At 36.0% G+C, this 27,676-nt stretch overlaps 1 protein-coding gene across 4 annotated transcripts in view; it reads left to right on the top strand.

Annotated features, from left to right (window-relative positions):
- Positions 1 to 27,676, top strand: part of ADAMTS6 (ADAM metallopeptidase with thrombospondin type 1 motif 6) — a 293,828-nt gene that overhangs the window by 238,795 nt on the left and 27,357 nt on the right. For all 4 annotated transcript variants that reach the window (XM_064596173.1, XM_064596170.1, XM_064596171.1 and 1 more), the window contains 4 exons: positions 1,394 to 1,557; positions 1,984 to 2,122; positions 18,039 to 18,168; positions 27,342 to 27,546. In XM_064596173.1, the coding sequence (XP_064452243.1) occupies positions 1,394 to 1,557; positions 1,984 to 2,122; positions 18,039 to 18,168; positions 27,342 to 27,546 (638 nt within the window). The remainder of the gene's footprint in view (positions 1 to 1,393; positions 1,558 to 1,983; positions 2,123 to 18,038; positions 18,169 to 27,341; positions 27,547 to 27,676) is intronic.

Genomic DNA, 27,676 nt, shown 5'->3' with positions numbered 1-27,676 from the left:
CCTGCCGAGCAGAGAGCCCGATGCGGGACTCGATCCCAGGACCCTGGGATCATGACCTGAGCCGAAGGCAGACACTTAACAACTGCGCCACCCAGGCGCCCAGAAATGTATTTACTTTAGAGAGAGGGAGAGAGAGAGAAGACTCTCTGCTCAGCATGGAGCCCTATGTGGGGCTTGATCTCACAACCCTGAGGTCATGACCTGAGCTGAAATCAAGAGTTGGATGCTTAGCCAAATGAGCCACCCAGGTGCCCCAGTGATAAAGGTTCTGAAGAAGCTAGCATGCTAACAAAAAAATTATGCTAACATGTTTGTCATTGTCAAATCCTGATCATCATTATCAAAATTATTGTCAAATCCTGATCATCATTATCAAAATTATCATCATCTTATTTATTTATGGGAGTTTTTGTATAGTAGTGCTAATAACCCTTTTTAAAACTTTTTAATACCTTATTTTCCTACAGAGGTTTAAAAACTTATGCATGCATTTTTATTAAACTTATTCTTTATCGTTTCTGAGGTTTCTTTGTCATGCTTAGAAAACCTTTTCATACCCTAATATTATTTTTTTAAGTTCTTCCACATTTTCTTTCTAGCATTTTATTATTTAACTATGTATACATTTAAATATTTATCCACCTGGCATTTATTCTTTCTCTCTTTTTTAATTTTGTTTTTATTGAGGTGAAATTCATATAACATAGAATTTAATAATTTTTTTAAAGATTTTATATATTTATTTATTTTGAGAGAGAGAGCATACAGGGGGAGGGACAGAGGGAGAGAGAGAGAGAATCTCAAACAGACTGTACGCTGAGCATGGAGCCCTATGCAGGACTCAATGTCAAGACCCTGAGATCGTGACCTGAGCTGAAAGCAAAGGTCAGACGCTTAACCGACTGTGTCAACTAGGTGCCTTGGGTTTATTTCTTAACTGTTTGGCTCCATTGTTCTGTCTGTCTGTGTGCCAGTACCACAAGTTCGCTTCACCTCATATTCATATAATTATCGTTTTAAGTTTTAGGCAAGAAAGTCTGCTCCCTACTCTCACTCTCATCCCCAATTATTGCTTTTGTTATAATTTCCCTTGCTAGTTCCATGTGTTTATTCCTCCAGGTAAAATTTTCATTTCTTTTTATTAATGTCATTATAAATAATTAATATCTAAAATAAAAGTGATTTTTTAAATGTAGAATTCTCTCTTAATAAAGATCTCTCTCCACATTCACATGGAAAATTACCGTGTTAATTTGTATTTAAGCAAATGGTCAAGAATCCCATCTCTAAGTGAAAATGGAATGGATGTTCATTGTATATGCCACTGTGGTTAGTGTCATTGTGGTAAATAAAGTTTCACATTTTTAGGTAGACTGTGATTTTTTTTTTTTAGCTTTGAAATCTGAAGGGGATGATTACTATATTAATGGTGCCTGGACTATTGACTGGCCTCGGAAGTTTGATGTTGCTGGGACAGCTTTTCACTACAAGAGACCAACTGATGAACCAGAATCTTTGGAAGCTCTAGGTCCCACCTCGGAAAATCTCATTGTCATGGTAAATGTGTCTTTGCCACTTAACTTCTACCATTTGTAATCTGTCCTGTGAGGTACAGAGGGGCAGGCTTGATTATCTCTCTTTTACAGGTGGTGAAATCAAGGTTAATGAACATAAAATGGTTTACCCAAGGGTATCAAATTTGTGTAAGGTTAAGGCCATATTGCTCCTTCTATATGGCTTGATCTTTTCAATGCCTGCTCAAATAATATTTTTGTAACCAAACAAGGCATTTGAGAGAAATGGTTCTAAATTACCCATGAAAATGGAAGGAGAAAATTCAATGTAAGTGCATGTGTTCTACAAGTTATCTCCAATTTCCTGTAAGACTTACTTTATGACATTTCTTCTTCAAAAGAAATAATAAGTATCTGAATGAAGCCTCATTGTATTTTAATTATCTTCACCAGTTGTTTTCAATGGCAGGTTCTGCTTCAGGAACAGAATTTGGGAATTAGGTATAAATTCAACGTTCCCATCACTCGGACTGGCAGTGGAGACAATGAAGTTGGCTTTACGTGGAATCATCAGCCTTGGTCAGAATGCTCAGCTACTTGTGCTGGAGGTAAGACACCCACTAGGCAGCCCACCCAGAGGGCAGATGGAAAGCAAAACATATTCTGAGCTATGCTTTGTGTTTGCTAAAGAAGCTAATTGGAAACATTTCTTGCAGGTTTGCTTCAAGCTGTAATTTAGCAAAAGAAACTTTGCTTTAATTATATTATATTCCGTTTGTTTTTAACCTCATGTAATTTGTACAGATTTGTTGGTAAAATACATCTTGGCACAATGAGTGTCTCTGCTGGTGCTTCTCCCAAGACTATCTTGAAGGTGGGCTGTTTGCTTTTCGTGAACACATTCTTGGTAAAGAACATCAAGAGTTTTAAATCAGAAAATGAGCAAGAATCAGACGGCACAGATGCAACTTCTTGTAATGGGGGATGAGAATGTATGTCTGTGTGCTTGCGTGTTTGTGTTTGTGTGCTTGTGTGTTTCCCATAAACCTATTCAAACTCCCTTCTCCAGCCATCACAGTTAAGGGGCTATATGCTGGGATACTACGATAATTCCTGGTGTCTGGGTCTCCGGGTTAATGGTGTATGCTGACCCCGTTATAGTCCCTCAGAGAGGTAGCTGCTAGGCGGTGGTTGGTGATGTGTTGGTTGTCCCATGTGCGTTTTTCATGGGTGCCTTTTCCCCACAATTTACTCTATTCCTAATCCTCCTCCCTCTAGTGGCCACCAATGCAATTCTTTACCTCTGGCTGGGAGAGCAGGACAGTTGGCTTCCTTCAAAGCCAACACCCTTGCTGCTGCATGGACTGGTGAGTAGAAGTGCTGTGCAAGCAGCATCTTCCTTCTCTCTGGAGACTAAATGCATCGCCTCCACCGTACACCTTGGTCCCAATAGGCAAGGAAGCAACCCTATCCCCCAGGCCTAGGCTGGGCTAGAGGACCTCACCATTCCAAAGCAAAGATTGATTTTGAATAGTGATATTTAGAACGGGAGAAATAGAAATAAAGTGAATCATCCCATTTTACTCCATTTCCAATATATTGCCTATTTTCCCTTTCTAAACTGCTCAGAAACACATGATTGGACAAGACCTTTACCCTATCTTGTCCTGCACTCATTGAATTTCTAAACACCTCTGATTCTTGAGGCTCCTCCTTGAGGAGGAATTATTTTCACAGAAATGATTATTATATAATATATTCAGTATTTTTAGACTCATTCAGAAATAAATCATTGATTAGCTATAACTTCAACTTTAGTAGTAAACACAATATAAAACATCAAAAGAGCAAATTAATAATAATAATAATGTCTTCTCCTGTGTGAGGTGTCATGAAACATGGTTATATATAACTTGTGACATATTTTAAAAGATCTCTAATTCCTATCCGTTTTATGTGTGACATGGCTAGTGATTTATAATGTAAAGTTTTAAAAACTGTAAGGCATTACTATATATTTTAATAAAATAAAGGATATTTGAAATTAATTGTTCAAGTGAATGCCACCGTATTACATTTTAGTGGCATTTATACATTTATCTTTCTTTGTTCCAATAAATTCATTTTTGTTCAAGCTATAAATTAACTTATCCCTTTCACATACCAAAAAAAACCAAAAAAGTCTTCATGATAACTGTACATATATAATTCAGGCCCTGAAGTATAAGGTAGGATAAAGTTATTAAGGAAGAGTCAAAATAAAGTTTAGGAAATCTAATGAGGAAAGTCTAAATGTTGAGGATGATTAGCTTGGAGAAGAGAAGGCTGAGGGAAAGTATATTAGTATCTTCAAGTCTGTGACAGAATGTTGAATGAGAAATTCTTAGTGCCTGTTCGTCTTTGTACTGAAAATTGCTATATTTGGGGATGGTTTAGACACAGTCTTGTCTGAGGCCAAGGAGGGATTAAGTGAATTCTCAGTGTTCCTTCTAACCCTATGATTCTTTTGTTCAAAAAGGAGATAGTCCGACAAATAGGGTGGTGTTAGGCCCTGAGAACTGAATTTAGAAGAAAAGCTGTGATTATATTAAAGATATATGAAAAGTCTAAAGGAGTGTTATTCTTTTCTATAACACTCGCGTTGGGAAATCATAATACAAAAATGATTTCCTGTGGTAGGGGATAAAACAAAAAGAAGAACAAGGAGGGAGAAAATCCCTTGGAAGGAGAATTTTCTCTGTTACTTGTACTTTTTCCTTCTGTTCTGGAGCCTACTGATCGTAGATATTTGAGGCAGTTCTTGAAACTGGAATCCTGCTCAGTTGTGTGTGATTATGACAGCAGGCATGAGGCAGTCTTGAGGCCATTGCCTTCTTTGGAAGAGAGATGTACAGTGCTTGGAAGTCGGCTGGGATAGTGTGAAGAGCTGCCATTTGGCTGGCTTGGTAAGTGGTTCTCAAAGTGCGGCCACTGTACCAGCAGCATCAGCATCACCTGAGAATTTATTAGAAATGCTACTTTGGGGGCCCCCTCTCAGATCTACTGAATAGAAACTCTGGGTGGGCCTCAACAGTCTGTTTTAAATAGCTCTCCAGGTGATTGTGATGCTCGCTCAAGTTTGAGTACTAATGATTTGGTTGACAGAGAGAAACTGAAACCTGGAGACATAGAATCTATGCCCTCCTCACTGACGTCTGTGCATCCTCTCTAGATTCACTTTGCACCTAGAACAATATCTGGAATATACTAGGTACTCAATAAATATTTAGAGATGAGTGGATGAGCAAAAGGAATCAATTATTTTGGCAATTATTTACTTGTGCTAGCTTTTTCCAGTGTAGGAAATAAGGGTTGAGAATTGTTAATTTTCTTGGGAGATGGGACAGTTTTTAATTGGGATAAAGTCAGTTCTTTTTTTTTTTTTTTAAGATTTTATTTATTTATTTGACAGAGAGAGAGAGACAGCAGGAGTGGGAACACAAGCAAGGGGAGTGGGAGAGGGAGAAGCAGGCTTCCCGCTGAGCAGGGAGTCCGACACATGGGGCTCGATCCCAGGACTCGGGGATCATGACCCAAGCCCGAGGCAGATGCTTAACTACTGAGCCACCCAGGTGCCCCAAGGGATAAAGTCAGTTCTTAATTGGGATATTTCACTCTCATCTTTCCAGGGTGATGCTAGGTGTCTTGAGGACACCAAAATTTTTTTAAATGGAAAAAGAGAAAACAAGAAAGAACTTTCTGTTGCAATCTCACAAGACTATTCAGTGATCTCACCTATTACTCTCCTGCATATGTTTTATTAGTGGCAAATAACAAACTGAATTTGGGAGCAATGTTGATAGCTTTCTCTTATGATATCTTTTAAGATAAGAAGTTTTGAGATTGTTTTTCTGTTGCTTAGCAGACCCAATGACAAATCTCATGCTGCAGGAAATATTGCTGGTGATTCAGTCTAAGTAATGGTTTTCTCTGAGTAAGTGCTGAAACACTTCCTTAGCCTGAATAAGAACATTGAGATGCTGTGGGGTGTTGTCTTCAGGATAAATGTGATTTTAAGATACAGTTGTGATTCTTCCTCTGAGAGATGCTCAGGCCCAGTGAATTAAAATTTGACTCTTTTCTGAACTACTGTTAACTCCTACTAGAGTTTTGTTTCTTTATTCCTTATCCAGAGTGTTATATGCTCTGTGATTTATCTGATTCCCAAATTTATATACTACCATTGTATTCATGATTAATGTGTTAACTGATAAAGCTCAGCTGGGTAAAGAGAATTATATTATTTTTGAATACAAAGCTTTAGGAATTTTTTTAAAGTAGTAATTTAGGCCACTGTGTCTTTGCACTGCAACATTTAAAGTTTCAAATAACAAATATTATGTATTTTTCCGTTTGATATTAGTCATACATACTCACTTTTTACTCGCTTTGGTTAGATGTATGGTCCTCAGATTTTAACATCAGAATTACCTGGATGTCTTATTCAAATAAGATTGCTAGGTTCTGCCTCCAATTTCGGATTCAGTAGGTGTGGGATAGACCCCAAAAATTTGCACTTCTGAAATGTGTCCAGGTGATGCTGTTGCTAGTGGCTCAGGAACCATACTTAGTGAGAAACACTGGGCTAGACACTTAGATTTCATAAAGTAAATGCCTATTAAAACAAAGTGGCAAATCATTTAGGTAATAATCCATATTGCAGTTGTAATCTACATTACAGCTAGTCTTTTTAATGATAAATGGTTCTGCTCAGCTATGTAATAATAAATAAAATGTTGTAGTTTATAAAACATTTTCTGCTACCCTGTTACATTTGATCATCATCAACAGCACCATAAGCCTAGGCATTGCTATTATCATTCCTATTTTGTAGATAAAACCCAAGTGAAGTAACTTCCTGAAATCAAGACTTAGAAATTGTCTAGTGATTTTTTAAATGTAGAATTCTCTCTTAATAAAGATGGTCCTTTACGTTGAACAGAGCCTTTCCACCAGTTGGCAACTTCCATAGAACAACATGATAAATCCCCATTAAAAAAAAATCTCCTTCACTAGTTCGAAATTTTATTTTTTCAAATGCTTTACCTAAAACCAGTGGTTCTTAACTTTGGTTGTACACTGGAATCACCTGGAGAACTTTGAACAATTCTGATGATTGGCCCGCCCCCCAGAAGTTCTGATTTAATTTGTCAAGAGTGTGGCCTGGGCATCAGATTTTTAAAAACTCCCTAGGTAATTCTAATGTGCAGCCAAGGTTGAGAAGTCCTGCCGTTGAGGCTGATGGAAAGTTTATTTAGTATTCAAGTAATTTACATTCAGATGCAAATGCCACTGGTAGCATTAACTCACATTTCTGTTATTAAGTAGCCACTCGTTAACTAATGCAAAGATTAATGAGATTTATTTATATGTATTTGGGGTGGGAAAGTAGAACAGGACATTAACGGTGGGAATGAAAAATGTAATAGAACACCAGTTAATTTTGTAATTTTGTTTAATGTGGCCATCAGCCTTGGACATGCCTTTAGAAAGCTTTTTTCAGTTTATTTACATGCTCTCTCTACCTGATGGATCATTTATAAGCATCTGATCAGTGCTTTTAAAGCTGACTGAAACTGTTAAGTATGGTTTCTCAACCTTTTGACTAAGACCTTTTGAAATTGTGCTAAGCAGGTTTTCCAAAGTCCTCCCTCGAATTTCAAATTTCTGTGGTACTTAGGGAGTTATAATGAATAAGTGGTTATAAACTTAACCAAGTTTAATTGAAACACACAAGTCAGAGGCATATGGCTCCTGTTTTAACTCAACATTTGTGAAAACTGATAACTTTTTCTCTTTGCGACATGGTTTAGGGGAAAGTCATCTATTGTTTTAGGAGATTTTGTTTCATTAGGGAATGACTCTTTGCAAAATGCAGCAGTATTCATGATAATTTCCTTCCCTGCCTTTCTGGATGTGCTCTCATTTCCAACCATTTTAACCATTCTCTTTCCACCTGAAGCCTCCCTCACCCCTCCTCTTATTTGATGCAACCCATAGACTTTAAAGCAAAGCTTTCCAAAGCCAGTTAACTGAGAGTCACTGCACTGTTGCATTCAAGTTTGTACCTGTCCTGTTAAAAAGAAAGTCTTAAGAGTGTTTAAAAAAAGAAGATAGTAGGAAGGGAGAAATGGAGGGGGGAAAATCATTGGGGGAGACAAACCATGAGAGACTGTGGACTCTGAGAAACAAATAGGTTTTTAGGGGGTGGGGGGATGGGTTAGCGCAGTGATTTGTATTAAGGAGGGCACCTACTGCATGGAGCACTGGGTGTTATACGCAAACAATGAATCATGGAACACTACATCAAAAACTAATGATGTAATGTATGGTGATTAACATAACATAATAAAATAAAATAAAATTTAAAAAAGAGTGCTTTACTTGTGATGTAAAGAAAAGTCAAAAATACATAAATATTTTACATGTATTCTTTTGAAATTTATGCTCTAAATATAGTCTTTGACCTGCAATTGGCTCTACTGACACCTTTAATTATTTTCTCTAAATTTTTTTTCTGACAGTTTTCTTTCTTTATCTTTGTGTAGAAGTACAAAAATTGCATACCAAAGAACTCATTTTTGTCAAGTTTGTGCTGACAAACGTTGGCATCTCTGTTGAATATTGCCGGCAGCTCAGGGAGAAAAAGATAAGCTAAAACCATACTTATATTGAGGGGGAGAAGGGAGAAGACAGCTTTATTTTTAGAGGCAATTTTGATTTTATTTAAAGATCAAAGTACAGATTTTTTGTATATATACTATGGGGTTATTCAGGAATGCTTCTGATCAATTGTTTTTGACCACTTAAAATTTTATCATTACTTTTTATTTTACATTTACATAGCCTAATTAATTTTTCTTGGATGTTTCATGCTTATTTAGATGCTTATTTTATTTATTTTTCTTTTTTTCCCCTGGATGTCATCTTAAGCCGTGTGTGTGTGTGTGTGTGTGTGTGTGAATAGCACACAAACTTAAAAGATATTCTATGTGTTTCTTCTTTCTAGCTAGGACAAATTTTTTTAATTCACTCTTTTTGTGATTATCACCTGATTCATCTGGATTCTTATACATATTGGAGCTGGTTTCTATTCTTTAATATTTTTAGGATGCTTTACACAGTTTCCAACTACTATTTTACATTTTCCTGATATAGGCCCATATTTTTCAAACTGCACCACAGTGCCCCAGAATACTGCAACACTCACAAAAGACACAGCAGAAGGTTGTACATTTTTGATGAAAACACAGTGACATTGGTCATTTACCACACCAATTATTACTAAGTTGTTTGGACCTAACTACTCAAAAAGTAAAACTCTTAGATATTTTTTTTTTCTGCCTAGCAGGGCTGTGAAAAAATTACTGAGACATTAAGGGTGTCATGAACCAGGAAATTTTGAGAACTCTTGATTTAAGGTAAAATGAGTATCATTAAAGTAGATAAAAATTAGTCCTCTCCCTTTCTTCCAATAGATGTTGAATTTCATTTCATAAAAGGAAAAAATGCATATAAACTCCTTAATCAGGGTCCTGGTGATGTTCAGAGTTTAAAATCAGAGCCTCTTCTGTACTTCCAGTTAAGGAACTAGAGATCTTGAATACTGTGTAAACTTTTCCTTCATATCTGTAATTAAGTTTTCCTTCTGATGTGTCCTGAATATGTTTCCTTCCTCTATCTCTGTTAGTTCAGTTTAAGATTGGTGCGTGATTAAAGCAAAAAAAAAAAAAAGAAGAAGAAGAAAGAAAAAAGAAAAAATACCCTAAATATTTAAAAGAGAACTGATAGCAAATTTGTCTTTGCAATTTGCTACCTAACAAGTTTATGTAATAATCTACACTATTCTATTTATTTTATTTTATTTTTTGAAAGATCTTATTTATTTATTTGAGAGAGAGAGCAGGAACGGGGAGGGAGAGGAGAGGGAGAGAGAGAAGCAGGCTTCCCACTAAGCAGGGAGCCCGATGTGGGTGGGACTCGATCCCAGGACCTGGGATCATGAGCTGAGCCTAAGGCAGATGCATAACTGACTGAGCCACCCAGATGCCCCTACACTATTCCATTTATTAATGACATACTTTTCAAGTTATTTTAATGAATCTGTCATGCAGATTGCCTTGGCCTCTTTAAAAAGTTGGATATTCCTACATTGTTTCTATGGAAACACTATATGTTCATGTTATATATTTCATTTTCAAAAATGACGTGACACAAGGATAACGTGCACTTAAAAGTACAGTAATTCCATTATAACAATTTTAAAATTGTCTTTTAAAAGTAATTATTAGAAAAAATATAATACAATCTTCAGGCTTATACTAATACCTGACTGAAAGAAAACAGCTCTCATAGTACCAGATAAAACAGGTAAATGCCTTACATTTTCGCAGATGTCCTTTTCATTTCTTCATTAATTCTAAGATACCTCACATTTTTTTAAAAGATTTTATTTTTAAGTAAACTCTATACCCAACATGGGGCTCGAACTCACAACCCCAGGATCCAGAGTCACATGCTGTACCAACTGAGCCAGCCTGGTACCCCAAGATACCTAGCATTTTTAATATCACTAAACTGGTCAATTCACAGTATTAGTGAACTAACAGAATGTGCTTCAAACAAACAAGTGTTTTCAGAGTTGACTTTTATAGACATAATAATAATATGTAATATGTATTGCAGCTATAAAGGACTTATGCACTCTAACTTTGATACAAGTTCACAGTAGAGGAGTCCCAAAACGGAGCAGAGAGAGGAAAACAAAATCCAGTTGTTTTTCAAGATTCAAAGTAGACTTGATGGAAATTAAGTATGAAAGACATAAAAAGGTCAAATCTTATAACAAAGTTTGCTTCTCTTTGATTTAGGACTTACCATCCAAAAGTTACTTTCAAGGTTAAATAAAAGATAACAGATGGAAATTTTAGTTTGAATAACTAAAAGCACTTTACTCATTGCCATTTATTTCCCTTTGAAGAAATATAGTTATATAGTTAGTTTTTAAGGAAAATTCCCTATAAAAGATCATTTCTGGGGCGCCTGGGTGGCTCAGATGGTTAACCGTCTGCCTTCGGCTCAGGTCGTGATCCCAGGGTCCTGGGATCGAGTCCCGCATCGGGCTCTCTGCTCCTTGGGAGCCTGCTTCTCCCTCTGCCTCTCTCTCTCTCTCTCTGTCTCTCATGAATAAATAAATAAAATCTTTTTAAAAAAAATCATTTCTGTTTGAAGTAACACAATGTACTATTGTTTGAAACTATGAGAGTCATTTTACATTTGATTCCTGTATACACCAACTTAGACGTAAAATAGATCACTGTGATATTTTTAATAACGCAAACCCCTTGTAAAAAGTGACTTGAGTTTAGAAAAATAAATTTGCATTCATCTGTGTTTGCTGTTCTCAGATTTTCTCTTTGGTCTTTGAAATATAAAATACTTGTAGGACTAGACAAGGTCTATCATTGCACTGACCATGGCTTTCCCCTATTCACTTTCTCCCACATCCCCTTCTTTCAGGTCATTTTCAATGTTGGGAAGTAAGAGTCCCCTATAATAGATGGGTGTAGCTGTGCCAGGCATCACAGCAAGGCACCTGTGAACATCACAGCTCTGGATAGCCTCATCTCTGTAGCCCTCAATGGCACTGGCTCAGTTCTCATACCGCATGCCCTGGAGAGGAGCAACTGCTCTAGGCAAACTCATGTTCTTGGTTGGTTCACACTTCTGGAGGCTATGTTTGCTCATTTATTTGTCTATAGTAATTGTTTCTATTTATCTTTTTACTTAAGCACATGGCTTCCCTTATGTAATACACTTAAAATTGTTTTTGGAATTCTCCTGTGTATTTTCAATATTATTTAAGCTTTCTAACTTCTTGTACAAAGTCTTACCTATGAATGTTTGATGTGGTAGCCTGATTTTTTTACTATTTACTCCTGCATATTGTGGCTTGCATTTTCTCTAATGGCAAGATGTATAGCTGAAGGCAAGAAGTCTCCACTGACCCCAGACATTTCCCCTAGTGCTGTTTTCCTCCCTGTTTCATCTCATTTCTATTGCTTTAGACATTATATTCTTCCCTAACATGATCAGGGCCTGCACACATGTTCACTTGCTGAAAAACTTGGGTAAGGCTGAAAGCGAAATTTAAGTGCATTCCTGTTGTATTAATGATTTGTGTGTCACAGGTCCTGTTTCACTTCACAAATATTTTGTCCTAAATAGCTTTTTAACAGTCATAACATTATGCATCTTTACAAGGTATTATGCTTAAAATGCTTTTGGAAAAAAATTAAGCCTTTTTAAATGACAGTAATCATCCCTATTTTATAAGACTGATATTACTATTCCCATTGTTTTTACTTGAGGAAATTAATAAGCTATACAGTTTTTTATAACTCATATCTGAAAGATTTGCTCTTTGGTTCTACAACACTTTGTATATAATTAGAAGAAAAGCTTCGGGGCCTCCTAGGTGGTTTAGTCAGTTAAGCCTATGACTTCACCTCAGGTCATGATCTCAGGGTCCTGGCATTGAGCCCTGTGTGGGGCTCCTCGTTCAGGGGGGAGTCTGCTTCCACCTCTCCCTCTCCCTTTGCCCCTCTTCCTGCTCATGCTCTCTCTCTCTCAAATAAATAAGTAAAATCTTTTAAAAAAGAAAAAAGAAAGAAAGAAAGAAAAGCTTCTGGGCACCTGGCTGGCTCAGTTGGTAGAGCATGTGACTCTTGATCTTGGGGCCATAAGTTTGAGCCCCACATTGGGTGTAGAAATTATTTGAAAATACAGTCTTTTAAATAAAGGAAACCTTTGATTTAGTTAGACACTTTCCATGGAAGACATTCCTATTAATATCTAATGAGTGGTAGAAAACCCCTCCAAGGAGGGGTGCCTGTGTGGCTCAGTCAGTTAGGTATCTGACTCTTGGTTTTGGTGTGGGTCACGATCTCCCAGTCATGAGATCCAGCCCTACATGAGGCTTGAGATTCTCTTTCTCCCTCTCCCTCTGCCTCCCCCCACCACTGTCTCTCTCTCTCTCTTGCTCTTGAATAAATAAATAAAATCCTAAAAAAAGAAAAGAAAAGAAAAAATTCCCTCTTGGGATAGTATGATTTCAAATAAATGCAGTATATGTATGCCCCTCCCTACCTTACTGTCACTAGACACAGTTGGTGTAGAAAAATACAGTATTTTAGAGCTGCACATTTTTTTTTTTTTGCTATGTATGTATATAATCCTGTGTTTCCTTGGAACATCTAGTTTTGTTTAGGGCAGAAGTGTCTTCTGGGAAAGACAGAGAAAGGAAGCCTTTGAAAGATAAAAACTAGCAGGAGGCGATGCAGAAGAAGAAAGCGTGTGGGTGGAGCTGATCGGTACACTGGGTGCCAGCTGTTAGATCCAAGGCAGATGGACTTTTCTCTGCCCTGCAAATGCATGTGTCTGGCCAATAATCACACAGCACAATAGCCGAGTCCATCAGTGAGAGGCAGAGCAAAGAGACTTTTTTTTTTTTTTTTTGCTTGTTGCTCTTTAGATGCTATCTACGGTGAAGATTTAAATTAATATTGCTAGTTATATGCTCTACATATTATGGTTTTATAGAGTGTTGTCTTGGTTGCTAGCTACTTTAGATGCTGGGGTTAAGCAAATTGTTGTCTTAGCCACCAACCACATTAGTAGTATAAGCTCTAACTTTTTGGCTTTTTTCTCCCCATTTCCTCTTCGGAAAACTGTTTCTCGGGTAGATGTGATGTGCTATGCTGCTAGGTTAAATTACCCTAGATGTTGTTTAGCCCATTAATCCCAAGAATGCATTTATACCCCTCTTTATACCTCTCTTTTCATTATTGACTCACTCACATATGGTTATAGACTGCTTACTTACCAACTGAATGGTGTAAGACCGGAATCCTGAGTCTTAGGAGTAGATTTGAAAAGACCTAGAAGGTCTTTCTCCTGCTCCCCCATATACTCTTGGTTTAACACATGTCACTCTTTCAAGTGAAATTCAGGTGGTAATTTATGTGCATCGAGTGCCCTCCTCTCTACTTTTAAAATGATCAACTATTCTGTGAAAGGCAATATATTGCCAAATGTTGTTACAAATGAGTTTATAAATAGGAATGTGGCTGCTGAGCAGAAGAACCTGTGGTCTTCAGTTGAACCATCACCATCTCCTAGAATAAGCACAGTGGATAAAGGATTCCATCTGGACTGACTTGCAGTTCGCTGGACTTCGTAATAACTTTCCTGGGGTATATGTTCTTTCAAAATACTTAAAGCCATTTCCTGAGATACAGCTAGAGCAGTGATGCAAGTTGGGTTCTCCTTCCTCTCACTAGACCAGAGAACCTTTGGTAGGAAAATAGATCATCTGTAACTTTTCTTTTAAAGATTATTTATTTGAGAGAGAGAGAGAGAGAGAGCATAAACGGGGGGAGGGGCAGAGTTAGAGGGAGAGGGGAAGCCGATTCCGAGCTGAGCATGGAGCCCGTCATGGGGATCGAACTCACAAGCCTGAGATCATGACCTGAGCTGAAACCAAGAGCAGATCACTCAACCGAATGAGCCACCCAGGCGCACAGGACATCTGTAACTTTTAACTATTGGCTGAAAGTTAAATATTAATATAAGATCTGGTAAATTTAAATTTAGAGACTAAAAGTAAGGGTTATGTTTCCATGCTAAGAACCATCATATTTGATTCTTTGATAAGCAAATTAAAAATCTCTAAACAGGATCCACCCATTTTGGAGAGTTTTAAGTAAATATGTATTGGTAATGACATCTTTGTACTTAAATTTCATGATATGACACCATTAATTTTTTTAACTGTGGAAGAGGGATTACATTAAATAAAAAAACAGGTATAGAATTTGCATGCCAGTAACTTCAGATGTTTAAGAATAAAGTGCAATTAGTATGGCTTTAAATTTGACCAATTAAATTCTGCAGAACATCTGCATATCTCCAGGGGACATGGACACTAAGTTATTAGAATTTTGTTTTTGATTAGGCATCTCTGACTGGCCATGTGCACATTTTATGTTTTTAGTTATAAACTGTAAGTCTTTAGATTTGAAAACATAGTGATTTTTTGTAACTGGATGTAATTATTCCCAACAGGCTTTGAATCAACTTCTTAGCAATGTTTTACAGATTACTTTACAAGATTTATTTTGTTTTACAGATTACTTTAAAAGAAGCTGTATATAAGAGGCTTAATCATATAAAAAGATTCTAAACTCAATCATTTTTCTTTTTGACTTAGTTTAGATTATTTCTACTTGATCTGTATTTTCTACTTTCTAAAGCTAAAAGCTGCATTTTCCTTAGTGCCAAAGTATGTGTTTCAAAATCCATCCTAAGTTAGGTGCATTGGTTTAGAGTTACCCTGTTGCTACTGATTTAAAAAGAAAAAGAAAAAAAATCTGTGAATCTGCCAAGTGTGGGGGTAAAAGTTGGAAGGGGACTTTTATGCTGTTGGAGGGAGATAGATCAGCATTGTCAGAAGATTTGGAATAGATTACTGGTATAGTCAGTTCTTGAGTGTGAAATACCACACTGTCTAATAGAACATTTTAGAAGAAAATTAATAAAAGATGAATGCAAGGAAAAATGTATCTTCATGAAATATAGAGTAATTTCAGCTGTTTATTCAAGGACTTTAATTTTTACTTCATAAAAATTAGTGTTCTGAAATTTTATGAAACTGAAGTGAACCCGAAAATGTCCTAATTCCTAGTTTTTAAGAAGTCTGGAAGGCATGACCAAAATTAAGTCAATTTGTAATTCTTAGCACTTGGTATCTGTCTCGTAAGAAGCACAGTTCCTTATAGTGACTATTCTCTGTTGAATGAGTGAATGAATGAATGAATGAATGACTTGTCAACCACATTTCAGTGGCATGTTCAGTTTGTGTACTATGTAATTTTAAACTAATTACTGGATCCCACCAAAAAGCAAAATAGCCTTAAAAATGAAGATCCGGAACAAAGATATGAGATTATGGATACTTTTTATTTTGTTCCTTGTGATTTTATTTACTTTCCAAATTTTCAACAATAAATGTTATGTAGTTAAGTTTTTCAAGATACATACATGGTTAGAATTTATCTTAGGATCAAATATAAATCTCACCTCTAGTAACTAATTTCTCACCTGCGATTCAAACTGAAGAGGCCTTTCTTTTACATTAAAGGCTACTTTTAAAAAACTAATGTAATTATAACCAAATGACATTTCTAGCGTTAATTTAAAAGAAGTAGAATTTTGTCTTAACCTGTAGAAACAACTGATGTTTCTGACACTGAGGCAAAGTAACATCAGTTCCATTTTATAGTGCTGAAAATGTTTATTCTTTCCTGAAAAACAACCAAGTTATTAAATTGAATGACAACTTCCTTATTGCAAATGTAATCAGATTTTTTTATTATTAAATATAATGATCAAAGATGGGTAAAGTTGTGTAAGTCCTCTGTGTAAGTGGGTGGTTTGAGTCTCCCTCTCCAAGTATAATCATATTTGAATGACTTTTAAAAAATGACTATGTTAACTTACAAAAATAATCCCCTGCTCTCCCTGATAGGAACAACATATTGAACTGGGTGAATAAATATTCTGAGCCACTGTGGCAATTGGTAGTTGAATCCTATGACTAATGGTAGTGATTTTTGTCTAGGTGGATCACATGGACTTAGTTATCTGCCCACTGGAATGACACAATGGAGAGATATCTGATGAATATTGTGGAACATCTGTGAATGGATCACAGCTATGCATGATGTGAATCATTCTTCCCTCAAAAATCTAAAGTTTAATGGTTAAAAAATTCCAAACTGTTGTCACATAAACTGAGATTTGGCCTATTCTAGGGGTTAGGAGGGAATGAATACAACACATATTCTAAACTATTTTGCCAGTAAGTTGTTGGCTATGTTTTAGACCCCTAAATTTAGGAAAACCTAAAAATTTATTGAAAGAGATTAGTAAAAGTCTTGGGTCACTGCAAATAGTAAAATATAACTTCTTCAACTGCTCACCACCACCACGGAGCCTACAGGATTTAATAATTTTCTCAATCAGAGTCCTAGATTCCCCTATCTTGCTTTAGTTAAAAGTATGCATAGCATGATGTCTGAGGCACCCCTACCTCCAGAATATCCATGACTCTTAAAAGGACGTTGGGGGAAGCACTGGTATATGACAGTTTTCTTTACTGAATGATCCTAGTGCATATTGATTTCCCTAATTTGAGATTAAAGTCTTTTCTTTAGGGTACTATTAAAAGCAGCTGGAAAAAAAAAAAAAGTAAAACTGTGGGTTTGTGTGGGCCTAGCTAGGTGTGAAGCTGTGGTTTCCTGGATATTGCTAATGTTGTTTTTATAACTCTGTCTGGAAAATTTAACTTACCTGGTTATAGAGATGGGGTGAGGAAATAGGGGGGTAGTTTATGCTTTTATTTCCAACTCCAGGAGTAACCTGCTACCTCTATATGATCTGAAACATATAGCATTGTTTTCAGTTTTACTTTTTTTCTGATACCTTGGTATACCTGGCTTTGCTTCTTTAGATTCCTTGACACTAAAGAAAAAATGAGACGGCTGAAGGTCTACTCACTCAGGGATGTTTACAAATAACAGTATGTTTGTGTGTGTCTTTGTATTTTGTGAAATGTGAGCAAGTTGTGGTGGATATCTTTGCCAATAAGTAATAAACATATATATAGAATTTTACAAATTTTATAATGAGAATTTTTTAGCAGTGGCAAACAGGTCACACAGACTAATTTTTAAGACTGAGGTAATAATCTTCTGAGTTATTATTTCAAGGAATATATATATATCTGTTTGACAGTGGTGTAATCAACAGGGGGCCAACTCGGTTAAAGCAAACAGACCAATGCAGTCTAAAAGAGGCCTACTGCAATCTCTAAATTCTAGACTTTGTGGGCTTTTAAAAAAATAAATCTATAAATGGAAGAAAAAGAATGAAATGTGTGAATGTGATATGTTCCTAACAAAGATTAAATTGATGGAATTTGTCCTACAAAATATCAAAAAATAAATTTGTCCCTATTGTCTTATTTTTAAATAGATATATAATGATTGTTTTGCATTGAAATGTATATTAATACATTTTATCTGATGATATTTTGGGAAGATGAAGTTTTTTGTTGTTTTTTTTTTTTAAGGTAAGCACGAAGAAGAATATACAAATGGGAATACTAATTGTTTAAAATTACCAATAGTTTCTTTTCTGAACTTGAAAACAGTTATGTTTCTAAATATAAGAACAATAATTTTGCCTAAAATTGCAGTATAATGACCAGGACTTCTCTCCTTTTTAGAGAAGCAGTCAAGTGTTTCTGGAACAGATAAGACAGCAGCGATCCAGTGAGGTTGATTCCCCAGAGGAAAGCTATGCATACCTAACTTATTGGAAAGTAAACTACTCTTTAATTAATGATGTCCTCCTTTTCTCAAGGTGTCCAAAGACAGGAAGTGGTCTGTAAAAGATTGGATGACAACTCTATTGTCCAGAACAATTACTGTGACCCTGAGAGTAAGCCACCTGAAAATCAAAGAACCTGCAACACTGAGCCCTGCCCACCTGAGTAAGTAAGAGTAAGAAGTGAGAATTATTTTCTTTAAGAGAAAAACACTTAGCTATTCATATTTGGAAACACATTCATATATAAGGAAAGGGGGATAAAGCATTTTGGAGGGTAGAATTTCGATATCCCTCTCACGAGCAAAGATTCTTATTTATCCATAGGTTTTAGTTATTAATTCCTTTAAAGCAGGAACTTCAGTAGATTGATCCTGGCATAATGTTGGAAATTATCAGATTTCATCTTGGAGATTGAGATTCATCTTGCAATTGATAGTGTGTTACTTACAATAATAATCAGCATTATTTTTATCTTTTTTATGGTCTATAAAATAATGGTATCTTTAAATAATGGTATCTTAAATTCAGTAAAACACAGTAAATTGGTGTGCAGTCATATCTTTTCCAGATATTTATCCTAAAGGTCTAAAGACTCTTAATACGTTTTGGAAACATTCTGTAATGGAATATCAGAGCTTTAATTTGCTGACCCAGTTTTAAGTTCTGTCACCCTAAGTCATCCTATCTTCTGGGTGCTGGGCACAGGCGTAGAGGTGGACTTCAGTCTCATTCTGTTGATTAATGTAGCAGTTACAGCTCACTGTAAAGGGAGGCACAAGCTTACAGCCCATTCATCTTAATGATGACTTTTTAAAAATTTAAATTTAACAATATGGACCTGCTGTCAGTGAGTCACACTTTATAATCTGTAAGAACAGAAAGATTTCTGGGCTGAGCAAAAAGCATGATTAAGGGCCCCTGGCTGACTTAGTTGGTAGAGCATGCAGCTCTTGATCTCAGGGTCATGAGTTCAAGCCCCACGTTGGGCGTAGAGATTATGTTTAAAAAAATTAAAAAGAAAAAAGGCAGTGATTACATGAGAAAAGACAAAGATGCTGAAGACAAAGATACTGAGTTGATCATGATCTTTGTAGGGCTTTTGCCTGTTTGACAACTGCAAGACAGAACATGTGTGAATGGCATTTCATCCTTGTTTGAGAAATCAGGGTAACCATTATCTCCTTGGTTAACTAATTATCCCAATTGGAAATTAATAAGGAAAAAGAATATGCAAATGGATTTATATATCTCAAGTTCTTAGAACTGAAGAGGAAAGCTGTACATGCAGTAACAACAGAGGAATTACAATAAAGGATTTATGTCCCTAATGTGGTTAAAGCAAGATGTGTTCATTATCTTTGTTTCAATACAATAATGCCTTATCAACTTTCATTTCCCAAAGTCAGTGTCTGTCCAGACACTGTCACTGGTAGTCTCTTGAAATAGTTTAGGCCAGTGACTACCAGACAAGGAGCACAAGAAATCTAGAGTGAAAGAAGTTTTTATTCTAGGACCTTTATTTTTTTAAGATGTTATTTATTTATTTGAGAGAGAGAATGTGTGCATGCGCGCGAGAGAGCAAAAGAGCACAAGCACAAGCAGGGGGGAAGGGCAGAGGAAGAGAGAGAAGCAGACTGCCCTGCTGAGCAGGGAGCCTGAGGTGGGGCTCCATCCCAGGGCCCTGGGATCATGACCTGAGCTGAAGGCAGACGCTTAACCAACTGAGGCACCCAGGCGCCCTATTTTAGGACTTCTAAAATTTCATGTTTCTTCTTTTCAAAATGTGATCATTATGTAACTAATTTCTTAAAATCCAGACATGGGAAAGTATAGAAATATGACATGTATTACATGTATGATATGTATTACAAAGACATTTGATTTTTAAAAAATTTTTCTCCTTTCTGCCAATTATTTTTATACATTTAACTCAAAAGAAATGGGAAAACTATATAAATTCTAAAAGCTGCATAAAAACCATGGGCAAAATTTTCTTCCTTCCCATATTTCCAGTAACTTTCAACATTATTTTCATATAATTGTACATCTCAACTCATCAAGTTAATTTCCTGACACTCAGGATTTTAAGTATTATGTTTGGTATTTGATCAGCCATTTAAGACCTCTGAGTGGTCCTGGTCACAGCTGTTCTATTTTAGCTTCAACTTTTTTATTTGTTTCAGCTTAAATGCTACTTGAACGTCCTTTGAGATTGCAGTGGTTTGTCATTCCATGCCATGTATTGTGGGCTTGGATATTACATTGTTTTTGTATTTGTGTGTGTGTGTGTGTATGTGTGTATGTATACATATGTATATGCTATACATATGTATACATATAGTTTAAGGGTAACTGACATTTGAATTAACATATGTAATTAAAATTAAGTTTCCTATCTCCTTTCCTTTTGTAATTCTAAAATAAAAAATTATTTATTAACTTTTTTTGAGTTTGGAGGCAAGAGGATGGAATTTGAAAAAGAGAGATAAAGAGAATATGAAAAAGAAAATTTGGGCTGACTTTTTCAGAAAGTTAAAAATAGATATTTAAAATATTACTATTTATTAGTCCATTTTTTCTTAGTTCCTTTTTAATTTCTTTTTTATTCTTTTGAATTCAGACTATGAAAAGGAAAATCTCAATTCTTCAGAATGGTGGTTGTATATCATAAAATTCCCAGTAGACATTGGTTTTCTAGAAATAAAAATCTTTGGAAGACTACTGAATTCAATAATACTTTAAATGAGTGTGGAAGAAAGGAAAGGAGATAAGTTTTTTTTCAGATGATGATGTGTTAATCATATTTGTTTTTTGTAATACATATTAAAGCATCAAGTTTTTAAAACACAGATAAGTAAAAATAAGAAAATAAAAAATACCTGTAATACTTAAAATACCACTGTTAATATTTTGAAGTATTTATATCCAGTCTTTTTTCTATGTTTACATAGACATATATATATAACAAAATGGTATTATACTATTTCTGATGCTTTGTAGTTAGTTCCCAACATATATTTTTTTAAAGATTTTATTTATTTATTTGACAGAGACACAGCGAGAGAGGGAACACAAGCAGGGGGAGTAGGAGAGGGAGCAGCAGGCCTCCCGCAGAGCAGGGAGCCCGATGCGGGGCTCAATCCCAGGACCCTGGGATCGTGACCTGAGCCGGAGGCAGACGCTTAACGACTGAGCCACCCAGGCGCCCCAGTTCTCAAAATATTTTGAACATTAAATATCTACTATAACATTTAGTAGATATGTCGTTGCTTAATTAATTTGTTTTCCACTGTTGAACAATTTGGGCTGGGTCTTAGATTTTGATCCCTTAAGATACCACAGCATTAACAATTTTTGCTATTAAAACTTTGCTCTCTATATGTTCTTATGGCAAATAAATGGTAATAAAATTCCTTGTTCAAATGGAAATATATTTTAGTCTGTGAAACATTGTCAGATTGTTCTCCAGAGATAATGTATGAATATATATTCCCACTAACAGTGTATTAGAATGTCATTTCCCTGAACTGCACTACACTGGATATTATTATTTTTATTTTATTTTATTTTATTTTATTTTATTTTATTTTAGAGAGACTGAGTGAGCAGGGTAGGGAAAGGGGCAGAGGGAAAGGGAAAAAGAGAGATTCTTCAGCAGCCTCCATGCACAGTGTGAGCCCAAAGCAGGGCTTGATCTCACAACCCTGAGATCATGACCTGAGCCAAAATCAATAGTTGGACACTTAACTGACTGAGCCACCCAGGCACCCCTGGATATTATTATATTAGAAACAATCTTTGATTATGTTATGGGGGAAAAAAAGCCTTGATACCTAATTGTTGTTTTATGTTGTATATCTTGGATTGCAGATGAGACTGAACATTGAAAAATTATGTTCAGTGGCCATTTGTATTATTTCTTTTTGCTTTTCGCCTCCATGGCCTAACCTATACCATTTTTCTACTGAAGTGTTTATCATTTTGTTACTGATTTCTGTGAACTCTTAATGTATTAAGGATATTAATTCTTTTACCTGTTTCAAATATTTTTTCCTACTTTGTCATATATTTTCCATATTATTTATGGTTTTATGATCCATTTTTACTTATAGAAGTCTTAAATATTACATAGAAAAACTATCAAACCTTTCTTTCTTTCTTAGGTATAATGTTTAGGAAGATCGTACTTTCAAAGTTTCTTCTTTTTTTTTAATGTAAACTTTAATCTATTTGAAATATATTTGCCTACTTTGAGGAAAGGATCTATATTTATTTTCAAATTCCCAGTACCATTATTAAAATTCCAAGTGGTATTTTTTAAACAGAAATTATCTTTTTAAATAATGAAATACTTCAAATGTCTCCTTAGTCATATTGGAGACTTTATAAGGAGGGTATGAAAGAATAGAGGGCAGTAAGATTTATCTTTGTGCTTTATAAAGAAAATGATGGGACTGGGAAGAATAGATGAAGAGACATTGGTAGAGAAATATTAATAGTAAGTTTATTTGGAAGACCTTGAAGGGCAGAGGAAGCCTTGCTGGGAAAAAATTAATGTGCTCATAGCAGCAACTCTTTTGTGAGAAACAGTATAGTAGTCAAGATGGTAAAGTGACTAGGGACAGGAAAAAAACAAGAATTCAAGAGGCATTGAGTGAAAATGGTGGGATTCCTGACAAAGGCTTAAATAATTGGAAAAAGGAAAAGGGAGGGGTTGATATTAAAGACCATGACTGATAAGAAGCTAGTGCCCCACCATGAGAAAAGGAAGTAATGCTGAGCTGGAATCCAAAGAGAATGACCAAGAGTTCAGTTTTGACCATGCTATCTTTCTATGGCAAGAATGTTTCTATATATGGCCTCATGTGAAGAATTCTTGGATAGTGAATATTATTCCTGTATGATACTGTGGTTTTTAAAGTTGTGAAAATAAGAGGGGTGAAAACAATAGAGTATTATACATTGTGATAATACTGTGACCACGAACTAAATAACATTTTTTTAAGCAACTGCAATGTGAAAGGCATTGTGTTTTGGGAGAAATGGCTCCCTTGCCTAAGGACAATGTAATTGGGTAAATACATATAAAAATAACTATAGTTTAGGCAAAACATATTCAGCACAATAAGAGAGTTATAAACAAAAGTGCTAAAGGATGCTTGGGCTGGGGAGAAATTTTTGCTCGGGTGTTAGGTTTTATTTCATGGTATCTTTTATGATATAATGTTTAACAATTATATTGAGTCATTGTACCTCACCCAAGGACAACTATAATCTGTTATTTTGAGTTTAGAGGAAGTTTCATCAGAGTCCTCTATAAAATTCCAGAATTTAAGAGCTGGGAACAATCATAGAAATCATGTAGGCCACCTCCCATCATGATGAGAGTATGCTAATCTCTGGTGATGTTTTCTCATTGTACACACATCACTGACATTGTAAGTTACAAATCAAATGTCTGGTGGCACCTAAATACTTACAATACTTAGTACTTGCTTGTTTCATTGCCACAATCTTAATTGTTGTAATTTCAGAGATGTTTATTAAATTCATTTTTTTTTTCAATTTAGAAAAATCTCAACTGTGAAATGTCTAGGGCATAGAGGCTTATACTTGATATTAGTTTTACTTTCCAATTAGCTGAGGAATGAGCAGATTTTCTTTTCTTTTTTACCAACTTAATGTTTAGCAATTTTTTCTAAAACCTATTTTAAAATCTAACAAAGTTCTAGTATCTTCATAAGTAATTAATAGGTTACGTATTTGAATCTCTCTTTGAATAAAGATGTTATTGTGAGATTATGAAGATTTTTTAAAAATTTTGCTATGTTGGGCGCCTAGGTGGCTCAGATGGTTAAGCATCTGCCTTCGGCTCAGGTCATGATCCCAGGGTCCTGGGATCGAGTCCCACATCAGGCTCCCTGCTCCTTGGGAGCCTGCTTCTCCCTCTGCCTCTCTCTCTCTGTCTCTCCTGAATAAATAAATAAAATCTTAAAAAAAATTTTTTTTGCTATGTTGCATTTATTGATAATTAGATGCTTGACACTAGGACAAAGGCTGGGAAATCTAGCTCTCTTTTTTAATCCAAACATCTAATATCAGTTTATTTTCATATGTTCTGCCATTTCCCTTTAAGTTAAAAAGCAAAAATAATATCCCGCTTTTATGCTCGGTTCTTTCTTCAAACATATTCTGGTTAACCTAGGTTTGGGGAAAATATTTTATAATGTCTCCCTTGTTCCTTGCCCCCAATAATATTCTTGTTTGTCCTATTAATGTACAGACACTATGGGTCAAGATTACACAGTCTGCACACACCACTCTTACTTCAGACACTCAAACATGAATTCCACTAGTTGTTAATGTCTAACGGATATGAAGACACTTGTGAGGATGAAGACAATTTGATCACTGGGGAAGAGCTCAGAAAGAAGCATTCCTAGTATTGTTCAGACTGTAACAATTCAGCCATTGATATTTTCAGAGAGAATTTTCGTATTCATATTCTTACCACCAAATCTAGAGTAAATAGGAAGAAGGTCATCAGATGGTCAAATACAATGGCAAGAGTGAAGGTGAAGGAAGTCGTATGTCTTAAACTGGACAGAGGAATAGAGAAAATGCGATGAGTAGATGCAGTGGCAAAATTGCAAAACTATTTAAATAACTCTGGTGTGATTTAATCCTTTAGAGAGACATGGGAAGTGATGATTTGGTGAGCAATAAAGATGGAATAGGGACTGAAATCAGAGTTCAAGTCAGAAGGGAAATTGGGAGGGTGGTTAATACTTCTACTTTCATACATTCCAAATTAAATGCTAGACTGATACATCTAGACTAAGAGATGGTTGGCAATAAAGGAGAGGACAAAGAATAAAAAGGCGGAGGTGGACCTAACCTCGTGCAGCAAAAAACAGCAACACCTCCTGAATCACTGCTGTTACTCTGGGCACCTGTGTTTAATTTGAAGGCCTCCATCCCTCTTACATTATGAGGCCTAATGAGATCATGGCTGGATGTGGTATGACTGGACTTTTTGTGGCTGAGTTCTACACATTTCTGTTTTATCCCCTAATCTTGGTGATGAAATCACTGTTGCGAATTGAATCAGAGTTTCACTATGGCTGGCATGCAAGTTATTATTCTCAGTACACATTTTCCTCTTTACCAAAAATGGTACTAACAACTTGGGATCATGTTCATCTGTGGAAAACAAAATGGAAAGAATATGAATATCACTTTAAATCTCCTCTGGAAAATGACTTAGGAAAAAAAATTAATATCAGATTCTCAGGATTAAATTATCATTCTTTAAGTGAATTTTAGGTTGAAAATTTTTAAGTTTTGGAAAGATGTATTCTAAGTTTGAGAAACTGGTTAATTACAGTATTTCTAAAAGCTGATTTCCCTCCATAACTAAAGATAATACAAATAATAGTGAACAAAGGCGGTTGTTGCCTATTTGGTTAACTACAGGCTCAAATGCGGAACCTAGGATTCTGACTTCACTGTGATGTTATCTCTCACATATAAAACTGGCACAATTAACTAGAGAAATTTGTTCTTAAGCTTTCATACTCTTCTGTCTGGAGAGTCTCTTACCTAAGAGTATGAGCATATCCACTGAGGATAGTTGCATAATTTATAATCACGGATTGGAGAAAATGACTTGTGACCTCATGCTTGTGACCTAGATCTTACTATTTAGCGGAGTTAAAAATGAAATTCAGGGGAGACAGTAACTGCTGGGGGATCTAGTCCTAGTTACAACATTGCTCCTGTCGTGATTTTGGAGAACCATTTTCCTCACACTAATCTTACTTCCTCTTCTATAAAACAAGTGCAATGCCTTGAATATAGTTGGCATTCAGCATATATTTATGAAATTAAATGCAATAATATATCAATCAGTACTCTGGTTGGAAATAACACAACTTCGACTTTAGCTACTTTCTGCACAGAAGAGGGTTTGTTGGTTTACTTAACAAAGCTGAGTGAAGGGCAACGGTGGATCTCATTTAAGGTGGATCTCATTTAAGGAATGGCCCCAGGACTCAAACACCATCAGGGCTCTCTAGCTTCTCTGCATTCTTTCACATCAGCTAATTCCACTTGACAGGGCACAGGGCCACCAGCAGCTCTTGTATCTTTATGCACTTTTGTGACAAGAAGGGAAAGGCCCCCTTTTGCTCTAGTGGAGATAGAAAAATTTTAAAGCCAAATTCTCATTGGTCTGATTTTGATTCACACTTTTTGACCAAATAATGTGCTTCAGAGAGTGAGTTCTGCAGAAGTTTCACATACATACCCACATGCACATACATATACACACCCTGAAATTACATATATATGAAAGTTCATTGATGACGTTAGGGAAAAAGAGTGGTTCACCTATAAACATGAAACATGTTCATTTTGTTTTTGGTTTCTTCCCACGTTAGCTGCTTAGAAGCTGTTTTCAGGAGCAGAGGGATCAAAACAAGGGACCTCCATATTTTCACAGAGCTGGCTCAGACTTTTCTCTTAGTGCAGGTGTTTAAAGACTCCTGCATCTTCAGGATGGATGCCTGGGCTCTCTCTGCCCCTTAAGCATAGTAAAGGCCTTCTATCTTCTGCAGAGCCTGACATTCATTTCCAAAAATCAAAAAACAAATCCCTAGCTCCTTTAATGTGGTTTTAGCACAAAATCCTTGATTATAGGAGAACCTGCCTCAATGTGATAATAAATAAAGCTACTGTTTCTTGTTTGTTGAATATCAGACACAAAATTAGAAGCTTTCAGTGGTGTCCTAAAGCAAGCTAACTGGCTCCTGAAATCCCGTTATTAGCATATCTTCTCTTAATATGTTCAGCATGTCAAGGATGTAAGTTGAAATTGGTGATAGGTATTCACATCACAAAATTGGTAAATGCAACAAATCAAGACCCTTGCCCTCCCATAAAGATCCAGTTGTTAAACACTTAACCAGCACATGACCGGGAGCTTCATATTTATTACTTAATCCTCATGACAGTGTCATGATTTATATTGTTATCTTCATTTTAAAAATTAATTTAGAAAAGGGGAGATATCAATGTGGTTCTTGCAACATATGTTCTTGCATTACTTGTTTGGACCTGACTTCTGTCTGCTCCAAAGCCCACACACTACAGCTGACAGTGTGTTATCTTTTCCTTAGCAGCTCTTCCATTGGTCATTTGTCACATCAACCAACACTGAAATGTCAGCTCTTTTAGGAAGAGAATGTCCATTGATGAAAGTGCTTTCACTCAGCTCAAAATCTCTGGCTACACTGAGGAAATGTCTTTCTGTGTTTCTTCCACTTCTTGCTGCAGGTGGTTCATTGGGGATTGGTTGGAGTGTAGCAAGACTTGTGATGGTGGAATGCGCACCAGGGCAGTGCTCTGCATCAGGAAGATTGGACCTTCTGAGGAGGAGACACTGGACTACAGTGGTTGTTTAACACACCGGCCTATTGAAAAGGAGCCCTGCAACAACCAGTCATGTCCACCTCAGTGGGTGGCTTTGGACTGGTCAGAAGTAAGGAAACCTGAGGCTGTATGTTCTGAGATCCAAAGCATTTAATACTAAGGACACCTAAGCATGTGAACGCCTTAGAATTCAACAAGTAGGACTCAATAACAGTAAATTTGGTCCTGTTTTTTTTTTA

The sequence above is a fragment of the Mirounga angustirostris genome, unplaced genomic scaffold (assembly GCF_029215605.1).
Source record: "Mirounga angustirostris isolate CCGP_5_RB_7025 unplaced genomic scaffold, mMirAng1.0.hap1 SCAF_7, whole genome shotgun sequence".
NCBI classification, from domain to species: Eukaryota; Metazoa; Chordata; class Mammalia; order Carnivora; family Phocidae; genus Mirounga; species Mirounga angustirostris.
This window is presented reverse-complemented; position numbering and strand designations above follow the sequence as displayed.